Source organism: Toxorhynchites rutilus, chromosome 3 (genome assembly GCF_029784135.1).
Source record: "Toxorhynchites rutilus septentrionalis strain SRP chromosome 3, ASM2978413v1, whole genome shotgun sequence".
In the NCBI taxonomy this organism is placed as follows: Eukaryota; Metazoa; Arthropoda; class Insecta; order Diptera; family Culicidae; genus Toxorhynchites; species Toxorhynchites rutilus.
The window spans coordinates 51,180,715-51,197,984 of record NC_073746.1 but is presented as its reverse complement, the minus strand read 5'-3'; the positions used below and the strand labels follow the sequence as shown (position 1 = coordinate 51,197,984).

Genomic DNA, 17,270 nt, shown 5'->3' with positions numbered 1-17,270 from the left:
CTGCAAACAACTTTTACGTCTCCACCGTAACCGCGCACTTTCATGTCCGACTTCTTGAGTTTGCGTTCGTTATTCGGTAGTTCTAACCACAAATCTTTTCGGATCAGAGAAATCTCGCTTCCAATATCAACGATTGCACTGATTTCGCGGTCGTCAATGTTAATCAAAACACTCGATTAACACTCTCAAAACTTTCCAATCTGTTTACTTTTGACACACTCTTCTTTACACCATCGTGTTTCTTTTTTTCACCCGAATTCGTACAGTTCTTCGACAAGTGACCGAACGAATTACAATTAAAACACTTCGGCCCATCGCTCTTTTGCGGGCAGACATCGGCAATGTGTGACGAATCACCACAGTTAAAGCAGTACTTCTTAACGTTCGGCTGCTTTTTCTCCTTTTCGCGTTGCTCCTTTTTCCTCTGCTGACCTTCGTGTGACTTCGGTTTGACGATCTTCTTCTGTACTTTCTCGAAATTTAACAGCTTCTCCTTCAGCTGACGAATCGTTTGCGCCTCGTACAGCAGCGATAGGTGGAATTCATCGTCGGTTATTCCGTCAACAATGTACTCGCAAACGCTCGGCTCATCAAGGTTGATAGAGTGAGCAATACGCTGCATATCGTAGATGTAATCACGTATGGCTTCGTCTGACTTTCTCTTTCGCGCTGCAAGCTGGCGATGAATGTCACTCGCACGAACGAAAGGAGCGAACTCTTTGATCAACGCACTCTTCAATTTGGCAAACGAAGTGACGTCTCGTTGCGCAAACATAAATTTCCGTGCAGTGCTCGTCAACTTTTTTCTGCACATGACTAGCTTTTGTTCATCGTTCCAATAAGCTGTTCGGGATATCGCTTCGATCTGTGACATCCAGAGTTTAACATCTTGTCCCTCTTCGGCACCGTACGTTTCAATGCTATCTTCAACATCTCTGAACGAATACGGTTGGTGCTGCTCAGGCATGAACCGATTCCTGTCTTTCGGTGTCGATGTACGTCCTCTCTTCGTCAGAGCAATGTGAAACATATCGTGGCTATTGCCGTTCTCTTCGTTATTACCAACATGCTCACCGTCATTACTACCATTGTGCTCATCGTCGTCATTGTCATCGTTTACTCCGTCGTCATCATAATGACCATCATCGTCGTTTACACCGTTGTCATCGTTTTCATCATCGTTATTTTCAGCGTCATCGTCACCACTGTTCTGTTGCTTGCCGTTCCATACCTCGTTGGTACCCGAACGACCGTCGTTTGCAACCATCGTGTTGTCGTGGTATGCGATTCGCTGTGCTATCTCCTTTTTGCATCCATCTGATGCCAAGTCTCGTTTTTCACATTCACGCATCAATCCGGCTTTTGTGAAAACTTCGCACAACTCGTCCACTTGTTCCGCCATTTTGATTTCGGAACCACTTTTTTCTCTTTACAACTTTTATCACTTTTTCGCGTTTTTAACGCGCAACCGAATAATTTCTCGATTACTCCTTCCCGGACGAGCCCCCATGTAAGAAAAGTTGAGGAAAGGAGTTGTTGAGAAATATAAACATTATCTTTATTGAATATAAAATTATAACAAATACGAAGATGCGTCTGCATTGATCGGAGTATCACTTAGAACTAACTTTCGCTTCGTTTTTCGCCGGGGGTATGCCAATCGTCCCATATATATAATCAAGACCTTTATTGGTCCTCTTCCACCAAATATAATAAATAAAGGAAAAAGACGAGTCGATCAATTTGTAATTCTGTAGATACAGTTTTATGATTTTTGGTTTTTGTGCACATTTGTTAACATTGATGTAAAATAATAAGAGAATGTGGAGTTTCTCGTGTTTGTGTTGCAATAACGATTTTTCATTCAAAAGTTGACTATTGAAAATAGACGACATCATAATTTATGGTTTATTCCTACCACTTTAACTCTCTAAACTCGTTTGAAGGACGCCTGTTCATTTCAAAGAAACGACTCTTTTCAGAGCCGCCATTTGGAGTATTGAGAATGTTAACTTTACGGATTTCTGAATAATTAAGACCTTTTTTCGAAAGTAATTATATCCAACGATCATAGTCCTACGTCCAGCACTTTATCGCGCCCCTAGGCACCGACTCCTCTTTCTTTTTCCTTTTTTTATCATCATGATCACAGTAAATTAAAATGATCATTGTTTATATATTCATTCCGATCCAGTGTGCGAAACTAGAAATCCTAGTGAACACCTTGTAGTATGAGTTCCCACATTTATCAAAATTTGTTGACAACCCCACAATATAAGAAACTCCGTTGGAGCTTTCATATCGTAAATGATCACTCTTATTATTACAAGGGTAATTGTGATTCTTGGTACAAAGTTGAGAATCCTGAATATAATACGGGTGAGTTCTCTGGCAGTCGGTATTGTACATCGCCACCATCCTGGTATATCCTATATCTCCGGTATCGTCTGTAACTGTAACTTAGTGAATGTTTATATTTAATTATCTAAAATTGGAGAATATTGAGTTTACAGGAAGAAGCCATTGGCAAGACCAGAGGAACATGCGTGGTATTGGTCCATAAACAGGATGGGAATAGATCTGAACTCTAGACCAAAGTATCTCGCAAACGAATCATTGCAATGTCATTGGTTCCATCGGTAGCATTGAAGGCATAGTGTACAAGTATTGCATCTACTTCATACATTTTCTGAGTCTCTAAATTTCCTACGGTTTGAACAGCGGCCGAGTTTTCATCCCCAACACAACTGGCTTATATTAGAACGATTTTTTTCGTTATGATTGTACCAAGACATCCAAATTTCATTCCTTTTGATGTGAGCCAACCAATGAATACCTAGAAAAATATCAATGTGTTCACGGTTTGGCATATAAATTAGGATACCATACGAGCGATCCTGGCAAGGATTTATTTTTCATGAGGTTTTTCAACAAACTTGGACATCTAGCTAGCTAACGATGGGTTACATTCTGCTGAGTTTCCGCGATGTCATTGAGTGGACAGCAAACTAAAAAGCTGGTTGCACACAACTAAATTGTTCTATTAGACACAAATTGTTTCCATCCTCTTGAACAGCTCGAAACTGGAACGTATCGTCCATCATATCTAGTACAAGAATCTCCCTCTTGATGATCCATGTTGACGAACTGTAATGTGTCATGCGACTCTTTGTAATTCGAAAATAATATGGTCTTCATCCACTCGGCGTGATGTGCCATGCTAATCGCTATCGAATGCTCCCCGAAACCGCAGTCCCTGCCCAGAAAGTTCAATCCGTACACCATCGGATACACACTGCCGCTCTATGGGCTTCGTCATGAACTGCTGCACCAGTTACGAGATCGCAAGATTTCGGCACGAGGAATATATGATATTTTGCCCATTGCGACCATTGCGAAGTCATTGCCGCCATTGCGAAGTAATGGTTGATACCGTTTAGGGATGATGCAAGATGAAGCGTTTTGGAAATGAACTCGTGGAGTGAGGAACGATATTGAGGGATCTGAAATTTGAACGAAATATTGAAGTTGAATAAAAGTGCTATCCGACGAGATAATATCTAATTATTTACCCATAAGATTATCATCATGTTTTACTAATTTGTTAATATCACGACGTCCTGAGCCGTGAGCTCTAACTTCCCTAGAAGGTATTTCATCTTGCGATAGACAAGCCGGGTCGATGTTATTGACATCGACAAAGTGTTGCAATCGTAAAATAGCTATGTTATTATAACCACTCTCTTGTTCATACTTTGGATGAACGTGTGCTAGATACCTTCATAGTAAAGTTGTTTAAATACTTAATATGAGAGACACGTTCTCTGTTACAACAGGAAAGTACATTTAATTATTGAAAAACAAAATCTGAAGACATACCTATTATGTGTAACACACTGCGCGAGAGTCAATACAGTGTCTTCATCAATGATTACACCATAACAATCGTTTGTTTCTCCATTCCATTCTAATTGAACAATATGTAGGTTATTTTGCAAGAACATATATCTATCTTCAGAATTAAAGCTAACATAATTTGGGGTAAGGGATAAAGGAGCCTTAATAGAATTTTCGAAATTCCGAAGGTATACAAAACGCAGAGCACAAAATGTGGCATTGTAAACATCATCTGCAAATGCTCTATCGATTACAACTTTGAAATGATCTCTGATAAGCTCATATTTCTTACTCGGAGCCATTGCGCCATTGTTTTGCATAGTTTCTACTATCCAATCGTGATACGGTGCAACCCTAGTGTAAACTCCTGGGGAGGATAAGCCACAAACCAAACCGAAGGAAGTTACAGCTACGACGAAAGGTGTTACTCTGGCGTTATGCATTAGCTTGATTTGTAGAGGCCCTCCTGAATCTCCCTGCAACGAACAAATAGTAAGTTAGAGAATTATGGTTTGGATCACAGTTGCTGTAATTTCGTTCACTTTACATGTATCCATCTTTTCATCAACAGCACATATCTGATGCGGTTTAAGTCCAAGCCGTAGTTTACGATCCGTTTCATTTGTGTATACTTTGCTACATTCGATATTTTTAAGGGGCTTTAAGGCTGCCCTCAGTAGTATTGTTGATTGATCTTCGGCTGTAATGAGTGATCAAATGAAATAGTTCAATTTTCTTCAGGGACACGCGTACCATATCCTGTTTTCCCCCAACCAATGGCTTCCAAGCGTTTGAATCTCACTTCTTTGTCTGTCCAAAGACACGCTTATGCCGATAATCTGCATAATAACTATTTGTATAAACGGATCAGGCAATATATAGACTACTAGCTGACCCGGCAAACTTCGTCCCGCCCATTTACTTGATTAATTCTCGATTAATGCAGAAATTTGTGTTTTATTTGTATGGCAGCCACCCCTAAGAGAGGGGGGAGGGGTATCTAACCACCATAGAAACATTCATTGCACCCTAAAGTTTCCATATGCCTAATTTGGTTTAATTTGCTTGATTAATTCGCGGGTAATGCAAAAATTTGTGTTTCATTTGTACGGCAGCCCCCTCTAAGAGAGGGGGAAGGAGTATCTTAACACCATAGAAACATTTATTGCATCCTAAAACCTCCACATGCCAAATTTGGTTTCATTTGCTTGATTAATTCTCGAGTAATGCAGAAATTTGTGTTTCATTTGTATGGCAGCCCCCCCTTTGAGTGGGGGAAGGACTGTCTAACCATCATAGAAACATTTATTGCACCCTAAAACTTTCACATGCCAACTTTGGTTTCGTTTGATTGATTAATTTCCGAGTAATGCAAAAAATTGTGTTTCATTTGTATGGCAGCCCCCTCTAAGAGAGGGGAAGGAGTATCTTATCACCATAGAAACATTTATTGCATCCTAAAACCTCCACATGCCAAATTTGGTTTCATTTGCTTGATTAATTCTCGAGTAATGCAGAAATTTGTGTTTCATTTGTATGGCAGCCGCCCCTTTGAGTGGGGGAAGGACTGTCTAACCATCATAGAAACATTTATTGCACCCTAAAACTTTCACATGCCAACTTTGGTTTCGTTTGCTTGGTTAATTTTCGAGTAATGCAGAAATTTATGTTTCATTTGTATGGCAGCCCCCCCTTAGAGAGGGGGGAGGGGTCTCAAAATATCACGAAAACCTTCCCCGGCCCCAAAAACCCCTACATACCAATTTTCATGTCGATCGGTTCAGTAGTTTCCGAGTCTATAAGAATCAGACAGACAGACAGACATCACTCCATTTTTATATATATATAGATATCTTACGTAACGTTCCTATCTAACTTCAGTAGGGTAATATCGTGATAATGTGATTTAATCCGATGTCGTGGATGTTTGAAAATGTCGACGATATACAATTCTTGTGCGTATTTATCTCCTTCTGTACTTTTAATGTTTAAGTCACCAAATCTGACAACATCTGGGGCTTTGTTTCTGAAATTATACAATGAAATGAACAAGAATCGTTTAAGGCACATATTATTCGAACTCGTAATATGCCGCGGTGAGCACAAAATTGGGCCAAATCAACGATCCACCACATTTCCATGAAATATCTCCATCTGGTTGGATCCAACCTATAGATCTCATATGCGAAGACTCCTTTTGAATGACCTTATAACCCGGTGATACTGATGCAGTTGAGTCAGGCACTTTGTGGAATCGCAAATGATAATCTGCTAACAAAGGAATAAAAATGTACAAAATTTTGAAGGAACTTGTAGTCAAATCAAATTTCTAGTCAACATAGAATAGCAAAAAATTCATTTTGTTTAGATAACCTTAGAAACCGTTGATTTTGTGATGATTGAAGTTATCAAGGTATTTACCGTCAAGTGTGGTACGCACATTGAGTAGCATCAAGACTTCATCATCAGGGATGTCTAATGAAGTGCAGGCTGAAATGACACCAGGAATGTTGGGTGGAAGGTAAAATAACATTTATCTTAAAACAATGGATACAAACCGCAATTCGAATGACATATAATAATAAAAATAGAAGTCACGCAATACTGAATCATCCTCATATTGAGAATTTTATAAGGGCCCGATATTGCGTTGGTTAGTATCGTTCGAATACTGTACGTAAACTACAGACTTATGATTTTGAACAGCATCATCATATTATGCACGAATTCTGAAATTTGAAAAAGAAAACATGATTTGCTAACAGCAAAACAGGTTCCTTTCAATCAAATGCCGCACCTCTTGTTTCTGAGAGAGTGATTTACCGGCAAATAACCTTCGTTATAAAGTCCGTTATACACTGCGTTTCACAACTATAGAGCCACTCATTTTTTCTGACTTCCCAGAGATATGTAAGAAGTCGGTTGAATGAAGTATACAGTGTAGGATATAATAACTATCTTCATTTATAATACTGGTCACTTCAACGTTATTGTTGTGTTCAGGCGCGGAACATTAAAAAACTAAAATTCCAATGTTTCATAACTACAGAACCAAATGAAAAAAATTCTGACTCCTGTACAAAATTAACGTCAATTTAGCATGAATTACGATAAGTTTCTAGTTCGTAGGTCATCTTTAGTTCTCAATCAGATCAAATGACCCATTCGGTTTCGTGGTTTTGACCAAGTTGCGTCATGTTGTAGTGTGTATCTCGTTCTATGCAGAGAATACTGCTCGTTGGCTCTCCCCATAGATTCTTGATAGAGTTTTGATCTGTTAAACAAGCTTACCAGTCCAGAATCTTAAGCCCTTATTCATCAAACCATGCCATGACTTGCCGGGTTTTATGAATGGATGCCAAATCACCCAATTATCACATTGTTTTTGATGTAAAACAGCAGTAAATGATTCTGACGTTCGTTGCACTTCTGAGATGCCAACCTTCCTGATTGTTCAGGAAGGTCCCAGACTTTCTAGCACGTTCCCGGATATCCTGACAAACTCACAATTTTGCCTGATTTTCGTGACATGATCCTGATTTTTCCTGATTTAATCAGAATGAAGATTATTCGTGGTAAATATACTGGTTCCCATGGCAAAGTTTTCTTAGTTGGAAATGAGAACTGTCATAATAACTCTCCGGTCCGCACTTGTATGAAGCTTACATAAAGTTGAATTTTCTTGATGCAAAGCTGTACTTAACTTTTTTTTTATCTCTACACTCAAATATTTCGTGGCTCTTCAAAACAGAGCTAGAAAATTTCATGAAACCAGATTGTCTGGTGTATTTATGAAATTATAACGAGATTAAGTTCGAGGAACAACATTGCTTTATTAGGGATAATGTAGATGTAACCCCACAGTTAATGATGTAGGAATACGTAACATTACCAGAGAGAAAATTTTTGGATTCACTGTCAAAATAAAAAGATTCAATATATCATTTGCTCGTCAGATTCAAAGCAGAATCAATTTTAATTATGAGATTATGGTGAATATTCTATAACCGAATCGAATAACAAGCCTTCCACTGCTAAGATACTTTCCTTATTTGTTGAATAAAGATTCATTCCAAAGCATGGACGATGAATTCAGAGAAAATTTGAATATGGATTTCTCTGCAGTGAGGTTTTTGGAAAAAAATAACGATCAAAAGATCAGATGATACACTAGCTTTTCCACTTATGCGAGGGTTTTATACTTTTACATTCCCCAGCATTATTAGAACAACTTTATTTATTCATTATTAATAAAACAAAGATTAGAAATGTACTAATAAAGGAAACAATGGAAGGAATATTAGCCACTAAGAATTATGTAGAGCTAAATAGAAAAAAATACAAGTTCCGTTATATTTTCGCAGAAAAAAAATCCAAATGCAACAAATCGATGTATAAGACCTTTAGAAATAAGAATATTCATTTATTGAAGAAAATTAAGTTGTCCGGAAAGTTCGTGCGGCCACTGATGATGACCAAATGAAGACACTGATCACAAATAAACCTCGGTATTTGGCAAATGAGTTAGCAAATTCACTACAGTTATCTAAAACCATCGTTCATGAGCATCCAATGGAGCTTGGTTACGCACATCGTTATAATGTAAGGGTTCCGCACAATTTAACCGAAAAATCTTCGATGGATTACATCTTCATCTGAGAACCGCTTCATAAACGTAACGAAGATGATCTTTTGAAGAAAATCGTGACTTGTGATGAAATAGGATCATCTACAACAATGTTGAGCGGCAAAAATTTTGCGCAAGCGGAATGAGTCCAAAATCCCGTCAAACTTTGTTTCTGGTGAGATTTGGAATGAGGTCTGTATTATGAGCTACTGCAACTGTTATCCCACAAGTATGGGTCGCAACAGTTCTCGACGAGGAAGCAAACATGTTCTAGGAGGATAGAATATTCAAGCGAACCTAATCCGTGGCTCAATCATTCTTGAGTTAATTCTTACTCATACTTGCAGTCACTTGCAGGAGTACGTCACTTTTTTCCATAGAAAAAAGTGGAAATTTCATAAAGTTAGCGAAAGATTTTGAAACAAAACTGTGGACATAAAATTAAATTATAGTGTTCTGATTTAAAATTATGCTTTAGTTTCCCCAAAAATTGACATTAACTTTCCGGACAACCCAAAATGCTATTCTGATTTCTCCTGATTTTAATTTTCATTCTTCCTGATTTTTGAAAATTATAGTTGGCAACCCTGCTTCTGACAGTTCATTTGTATTGATGGTAAGCTACCTAAACCATCTCCAAAGCTGCGGGTCCAAAAATTAATGTTGAAGCTAATGTCATGGGTTTCACTACTTCAGGAGAACTTCTCTAATAAAAAAGAAATCCAACTTGAATAGAATTTCTTCATACTGGAAGGACTTACGGAACGTGTCATGAAATTTTTCAACTCGTAGCTTTGCAGGCAACAGTTTGATGGATGATGAGAATGTTTTCAAAATGGCCTGATTCAGATAGCTTTTCATCAACACCAATGCAATTTTCATCAACACCCGTGGCCGAGTGGTTGGCGTCATACATTATCATGCCGGGGGTTCGGGTTCGATTCCCGTTCTGGCCGGGAGATTTTTCGTCAAAGAAATTTCTTCCGACTTGCACTGTGGTCACTCGTATTCTAGAGCTCGCCACTCAGAATATATTCAAGGCGTGTTACTTGGTATAGAAATCTCAACTGAGTACTTATAAAAAAATGACGCAAGTAATACTACGTTGAGGCGGCAAAAGTTTCACTGGGAACGTTAAAGCCATTCAAGAAGAAGAAGTACAACCAGAAGTGCAATGAAGTACTTCAGAATCATTTACTTCTGTGATAAATGGGTAATTTGGCATGAATTCATAACATCCGGAAAGTCAAGGCATGGTTTATTTGATGGGGGCTTCAGATTCTGGATTGGTCAGCTTGTTTAACAGTTCAAAACCCTATCAAGAACTTATGAGGAGTGATCGTACGAATAGTAGATGTAGCTTACAAGCAGTATGAGAGATTTGAAGAGGTTAAACGAGCAGCACGAGATACACACTACGACATAACGCAGCTTGGTCAAAACCACCCTGAATGGGTTATTTGATCTGATTGAGAACTTAAGATGTTTGTGAAACGATTTTTTTTTCTTTGGTTTTCGTGCCATCGTTCCTGAGAAAAACTTCGCTTTATTCGAAACTGTAACGTAACCACTATGCACAATGGTTGCTTTGAACGCCCGGTTAATTTTGCCAGCGACGGAAGCTGTAACAGGGAAGGTATTGCTAACAAAAATCCTTCGTCATGTTAAATTGCTAGCTAACTCTCTCGTGGCAGGTTAAGTTGACGCAAACCCACTTCTCAGGTTAAAAGCTTAAAGGCTCAACTGAACAATTAATTCCCACACTAGTGGCCAATCAGGATGAACTAATCGAAACCGAAATCTCATTTGACAGATCGTCGTGGATATTTGTATGTTCGAGTTTTCAGGGCCTGGTAAGGTTCTTATGTTGGTTCAAGACCCCTTCCCCTCTGGAAGGGAGGGCTCCCATACAAATATAACACAAATTTCTGCATAATCCGAGAACTAATAAAGCAAATGGATCCAAATTTTGCATGTGAATGTTTCAGGGGGTAAGAAATATTTCTATGGTGGCTCGACACTCCTCCCCCTCTCTAAGAGGGGACATACAAATGAAACACTAAGGGTCTGGCTGGTTAAGGAGTGGGGTCCCTCCAAACCAAATCACCTGCTCTATCGAAAACATTGTATAGGGTACCAAATGAGAAATTTTGACTACTTTTTGAACCCCAATGTGGTTCACCATGAAACGTAAGAAACGTGCTTTTTAATTTTCTGCACGTCATTCTTAATAGCTTCGAGATAAAAATTTGAAAACAAAATACTGAAAGTACATCTTACTATGGTGTGGAGTATTGAGAAATATTATTGAAAAAAATTTCATAAAAAATTCAAGCACTAAAAAAATTTTGAAAAACTATTTTTTTCTGAGGATTTTGAAACTCACTTCTACTCTAGTTTGTATTCAAATGTATTCCTACTCCTTTTTTAGATATATATGAATTTTAACAGTGTTGCGCGGTGTAAAAAATATAAAATACCAGCTGACCCGGCAAACTTCGTCCCGCCCAAAATTTGTTTTTTGTTATCATTACCTTCAAACATTCACGTTTTCTTACTATGAGCAAGTTCATGGGTCCAATCGCAGAACTGTTCATTGATTGATCTTCTAATCGACCCCATTTAATTTTTGCACCCTAAAGCCTCCGCATGCCAAATTTGGTTTCATTTGCTTGATTAATTCTCGAGTAATGCAGAAATTTGTGTTTCATTTGTATGGCAGCCCCCTTTAGAGAGGGAGGTGGAGAGTCTAACCACCATAGAAACATTTATTGCACCCTAAAACTTCCATATGTCAAATTTCGTTCATTTGCTTGAATAATTCCCGAGTAATGTAGAAATTTGTGTTTAATTTGTATGGCAGCCCCCCCAAACCGATATAGTGGTTCTCAGATTCCGTGAAAAGTGTTAGATTTGTTCTTTATCGCAAACAATTAGACCCGTATTTTTTTATAGGGTGACCTTTTCCGTTTAGGGTGGTTCGAAAAATCACTTTTTTCTAAAATGACTTTTTTCAAAAAATTATAATTTTCGAACTATTGGAACGATTCTAATGATCGATATGGCAAATTACAGCCAATCATCTCGTCTTTTCAGGAAACAGTTAGAGAAAACTTAATTTTTGTTTCTATTATTATTGACTGAATTTGTTTTTTATGGTTTTCATGGTCTCGGGACCAAGGGCGCTATATATTATGATATTTTTATCTAGAAAGCTGAGAATTTTTCTACATAAAATATCTCATAATCAGAGATGTGTTTTTTATGTGTGTAAGTTATGATTTTTCAAATTCAGCCGATGGTTCGAAAAAAAATTATTTCTCACAATTATCCCAAAAATGGCATTTTTCAGAAACTTAACTTTTGAGCTACTATACCGATTCAGATGATTGACATACCAAATTAAAGCATTTAGATAGTTTTCTTTGAAAAAATACCACACTAGCGACAACATTGGATTCTAGTTGCACAGATCCAGTGTAGTCGCATAGAAATATTGAACGAAGGCTAACAACATGTCAACTTTGAAAAATCATAGCTTAAAAACGAAATAGAACACATCTCTGATATGCATTAAGATATTTATCTAAAAATAACTCAGCTTTCTAGAAAAATATGCGCCCTCGGTCCCGAAATCACGTACACTATAAAAAACAGAAACAATCAATAACAACGAAAACAAAATTCATTTTCTTCGCAAATGGTATAAGATGGTAAAGAAGTCTGGCTCATTGGCTTCAATTTGATATGTCTTTCTTCTTCTTCTTCAATGGCACTAACGTTCCTAGAGGAACTTCGCCGTATCAACGTAGTATTACTTGCGTCATTTTTATTTGTACTTAGTTGAGATTTCTATGCCAAATAACACGCCTTCAATGCATTCTGAGTGGCAAGCTCTAGAATACGCGTGATCACAGTGTCGGAGGAAATTTCTTTGACGAAAAATTCCCCCGACCAGAACGGGAATCGAACCCGAACACCGGGCATGTTAGTTATGACGCTAACCACTCGGCCAAGGGAGCACTATAATTTGATATGTCGACCATCTAAATGTTTTCAGTGGTTCAAAGGTTATGAATTTTTGAATAATGTCACTTTTGGGAAAAAGTTAAATAAATGACAAAGCACGGACCACATTTGCGAATAACATGTTTCTCCGTTACATGGAATACGTGTTTGATACAGAAAAGCAAATCTTTACTCATAATTTTTAATTTCCACTTAAGACCCATTTTCGCATTTCGGAAAACGAGGCCTGTTTCCGCCAACGCGAAATCCAATTGGACTAACAACAATGTTATTGTAGAACATAAGAGAATTATTTTTTTCTTCATCAATTGGCAGAGACGAATACAACAACATAAAGATGGCTCAAATCGGACCATACCTTCTTCGGGGTTTGCGCTTAGCAACACATTGGCCTTTCATTTTTATTTATAGATATATAAGATATAGGACTGCGTCATTCCACCTGAAAATCCATTTCCACTTTCAAACAAAGATCAATTTCGTTAGCGCAAATATCGAATGGACTATCAACGCTTACCTTGATGTATTTGTAAAACATATGGAAATTCAACTTTCCGAATTTATCGACCTTCCTTCAGAGCTTTCCGAAAATTTCCCGATTTTTCTCTCCACTGTATTGATCTATGGACAGAGACAAACACAACAAAATGAAGACGACACAATCGGACCATTCCTTTTTCGGGTTTTGGGCTTAGCAACGGATTTTTATTTAAGAGATTGCTGTGACCAAACGATCCGTTCAATACGGTTTGACGTTCGTTACGTTATGATCTACCGTTCAAATCAAGATAGAATCACAATGATTTCACTTTGATTTATTATTCTTCTTTTATCTACATAATCTCAGGATATTTGAATACTACTGTTTATATATTTATTCCGATCCAGTGCACGTAACTGGAAATTCTAGTGAACACTGTGTAGCGCGATTGTTCACACTTATCAAAATCTGTTGATAAACCCACAATATATGAAACTCGAGTGGAGCTGTCAAATCGTAACTGATCACTCATAGTATTACAAGTGAAATTTTCGGAAGGATTTCTGGCACAGAGTTGAGAATCCTGAATGTCATACATATGAGTTCTCTGGCAATCGGAATTGTACATTGCCACGACCCTGGTAAGCCCCACACGATTGGTATTGTCTGTAATATTAAAAAAAAGGTTTATATTCATATATCTAAAATAAGCGAATATTGAGGCTACCGGGAGAAACCATTGACAACACCAGCGGAACTTTCGTTGTATCGGTCCATAAGCAGGACGGGAATAAGTCTGACCTCCATACCAAAGTATCTCGCAAACGAATCATTGCAATGTCATTCGTGTCATCGGTAGCGTTGAAGGCATAGTGTACAAGAATTGCATCGACTTCATACATCTTCTGAGTTTCTAAACTTCCTGAAGTTTGAACAACGGCAGGAACTTCATCTCCAACACAGCTGGCTGTTGTTAGAATGATATTTTTCGTTATGATTGTACCAAGACATCTAAATTCCATTCCTTCTGATATGAGCCAACCAATGGATACCTAGAAACATATCAATGAGTTCTCTGACTCACGTATAAGTTAGGATGCCATACTAGCGATCGTGCCGGGGATGTTATGTTGAGATTTTCCACCAAAGCTGGACATTCGGCTAGCTGAGGATGGACCACATTCTGCTCAGTTACCGCGATATCATTGAGAGGACAGCAAATCAAAGAGCTAGTAGAACATAGCTCAATTGTTCCATTGGACAGAAATTGTTTCCATCTTCTTGAACAGCTCGAAACTGGAACGCATCGCGCAGCTCGACCATCATATCTATGACAAGAATCTCCCTCTTGATGATCCGTATCGACGAACTGTATTGTGTCATGAGACTTTCTGTAATTCGAAAACAATATGGTCTTCATCCATTCGGCATGACTTGCCATGCCAATCGCTATCGAATGCTCGCCGAAACCACACTCCCTGCCCAGAAAGTTCAATCCGTACACCATCGGGTATACATTGCTGGATCTATAAACTTTTTCATGAACTGCTGCACCAGTGACAAGATCGCAAGATTTCGGAACAAGGAATAAATTTTGTCCATTGCAGATATGTTCGTTGGTTAATCCATTGCGAAGTAATGGTAGATACCTTATGGGAACGATACAAGAAGTAGCATTTTGGAAACGAACTCGTGGAGTGAGGATCGATATCGATGGATCTGAAGTTGAACGAAATACTCATTAAAAGTACTGTTCTACGTGATAAAATTCTATTGTTTACCTATGGAACCATCATGCCAAAATGAATTAATGTCACGACGACCTGAACCATGAACATGAACTTCCCACGAAGGTGTTTCATCTTGCCATAGACATGCTGGATCGAAATTATTTACATTGATAAAATGTTGCAATCGTAAAATAGCTATGTTATTATAGCTACTTTCTTGTTCATATTTCGGATGGACGTGTATTCTAGATACCTTCATTGTAATGGTGTTTAAATACTTAATATGAGAGACACGTTCTCTGTTGTAACAGAAAAGTATAATTAATATGTGAATAAATACCAAATTTGATATAGACATACCTATTATGGGTAACACATTGTGCAAGAGTCAATACAGTGTCCTCATCAATGATTACACCATAACAATTGTTTGTTTTTCCATTCCAGGCTAATTGCACAATATATGAAGGTAGCTTATCAACCAAAAACATGTGTCTTCTATCGGAATTCACGCCAACATAATCGGGGGTACGGGAAGCAATAATAGCATCCTCATACTCACGAAGGGATACATAACGTAGAGCACAGAATGTGGCATTGTAAACATCATCTGAAAATAAACTATCGATTATAACTTTTGAATGATAACTTGATGAAAGTATATTTCATACTTGGAACCAATGCACCATTTTTTTGCATAGTTTCCAATATCCAATCGTGATACGGTGCAACCTTAGTGTAAACTCCAGGAGCGGACAACCCACAAGCCGTTCCGAAGGAAGTTATTGCAACGACAAATGGTGTTACTTTGGCGTTGTGCATAAGCTTGATTTGAAGGGGACCTCCTGAATCACCCTGCAATGGGCGAATAATAAATTAGATGACTGCAGTTTGGACAGTTTTTGTAATTTCCGTTACTTCACATGTATCCATCTTTTCATCGACAGCACATATTTGATGCTGTTGAAGACCATTCTGTAGCTTACGATCCGTTCCGTTTGTGTAAACTTTGCTACATTCGACATTTTCAATAGGTTTCAATGCTACCTTCAGCAATACAGGAGTTTGATCTTCGGCTGTAATTAGTGATGAATTGTAATAGTTTAATCTTCTTCAGTGTTTCACGTACCATATCCTGTTCTTCCCCAACCAGTGGCTTCCAGTATTTTGAATCTAACCTCTTCATCTGTCCAAAGGCACGCTGGAGCCACAACTTCCGTCAGTCTGGAGATCAATGATTTATTATAAACTTATCAACAGGTTTACGAACAATTTCTTACGTAACATTGTGTTCTAACTTCAACAGTGCAATGTCGTGATAATGCGATGTAAATCGATGTTGTGGATGTCTGAAAATGTCGACGATCTTCAATTGTTGTGCGTATTCATCCCCCTCAGTAGATTCAATGTTTAAGTCGCCAAATCTGATAACGTCTGGAGCTTTGTTTCTGAAAACATACAATGAGATGAACAAGAACCGTCAAGAGCACATAGCACTCGAACTCGGAATCAATAACGCAGTGCGCCGCGGTGAGGACAAAATTGACCCAAATCAACGTTCCGCCACACTTCCATGAAATATTTCCATTCGGTTGGGTCCAACCAATAGCTCCCATATGAGCAAACTCCTTCAGCCGAGCCGGATGTCCGAACACCGGTGACACAACACCAATCACATCTAATTTGTGAAATCGTAAATGACAATCTGTAAATAAATAAAAAAAGAATTGTTGTCAATCTTGATGGAATGTGTAGTCGGATGCTTCAGATCAAATTGCTGGTTAACACAGGGGGCAGGAATCATCCATAATACACTGTTGGTATTGTAATTCTTGATCAAATCAAGGATTCCACTGTTTATTCGCTCGTTTTTTACTCTATGTTTTGACTGTCATTGATTTCAATGATTCCATTGTTGATTGTAAATTTTCAATTACTATGTGGGTATTTACCGTCAAATGTGCTACGCACATTGGGGAGCATCAATACATTTTCATCTTGACCTACAGCTGGAATATGAAAAGAAACTCGTTTAGATGTTAAAATGATGTTGATAAAACAATGAATACAAACCGCGTTGTAAATTAAACAGAATTAGAACAGGAACCACGCCATACTGAATCAGGCTCATGTTGATTTTTTTCATAGAGAGCCTTTAAGACATTGGTCGTTATCGCTCGAATGCTACACGGAAACTAAAGCCGTACGGCTCTCAACCTTATTTACTATGCACTGTTAATCTGATCATTAAATGCGAATTCTCAATAAGCACCTCTAGGTAGACGATCAGCTTCGCTTAGTATCAGCGGAACAGGTTTTCTTTTTAACTAGATGCCATGGCATATCTCGTTTCTGAGAGAGACGCCCAACGTTATTTGCGTTATTTGTTTTGTCAGTAAATGGTTGAGATTTGAATGATTTAATGCGACTTGAATTCATCTTAACACTTTCGTCGCTCAGGGTCGAGTTTCTTGCGGAGCCCAAATTCAACTGTCGGTGCACTAGA

The 17,270-nt window shown here is 38.2% G+C and overlaps 2 protein-coding genes across 2 annotated transcripts; both read right to left on the bottom strand.

The window, feature by feature from the left end:
- Positions 1-1,633: 1,633 nt before the first annotated feature.
- On the bottom strand, positions 1,634-4,583 carry LOC129779163 (uncharacterized). The gene is made up of 5 exons (XM_055786451.1): positions 4,445-4,583; positions 4,190-4,373; positions 3,880-4,129; positions 3,573-3,778; positions 1,634-3,503 (listed from the first exon to the last, which is right to left on the bottom strand). The coding sequence occupies exons 1-5, from the start codon at positions 4,517-4,519 to the stop codon at positions 3,316-3,318; spliced, it is 903 nt and encodes a 300-aa protein (XP_055642426.1). The 5' UTR covers positions 4,520-4,583; the 3' UTR covers positions 1,634-3,315.
- Positions 4,584-13,352: 8,769 nt separating this feature from the next.
- Positions 13,353-16,997, bottom strand: LOC129776190 (uncharacterized). The gene is made up of 12 exons (XM_055781683.1): positions 16,838-16,997; positions 16,717-16,773; positions 16,268-16,469; positions 16,045-16,212; positions 15,894-15,988; positions 15,683-15,840; positions 15,436-15,619; positions 15,125-15,374; positions 14,816-15,063; positions 14,140-14,753; positions 13,762-14,086; positions 13,353-13,700 (listed from the first exon to the last, which is right to left on the bottom strand). The coding sequence occupies exons 1-12, from the start codon at positions 16,908-16,910 to the stop codon at positions 13,420-13,422; spliced, it is 2,655 nt and encodes an 884-aa protein (XP_055637658.1). The 5' UTR covers positions 16,911-16,997; the 3' UTR covers positions 13,353-13,419.
- Between the last annotated feature and the right edge of the window lie 273 nt (positions 16,998-17,270).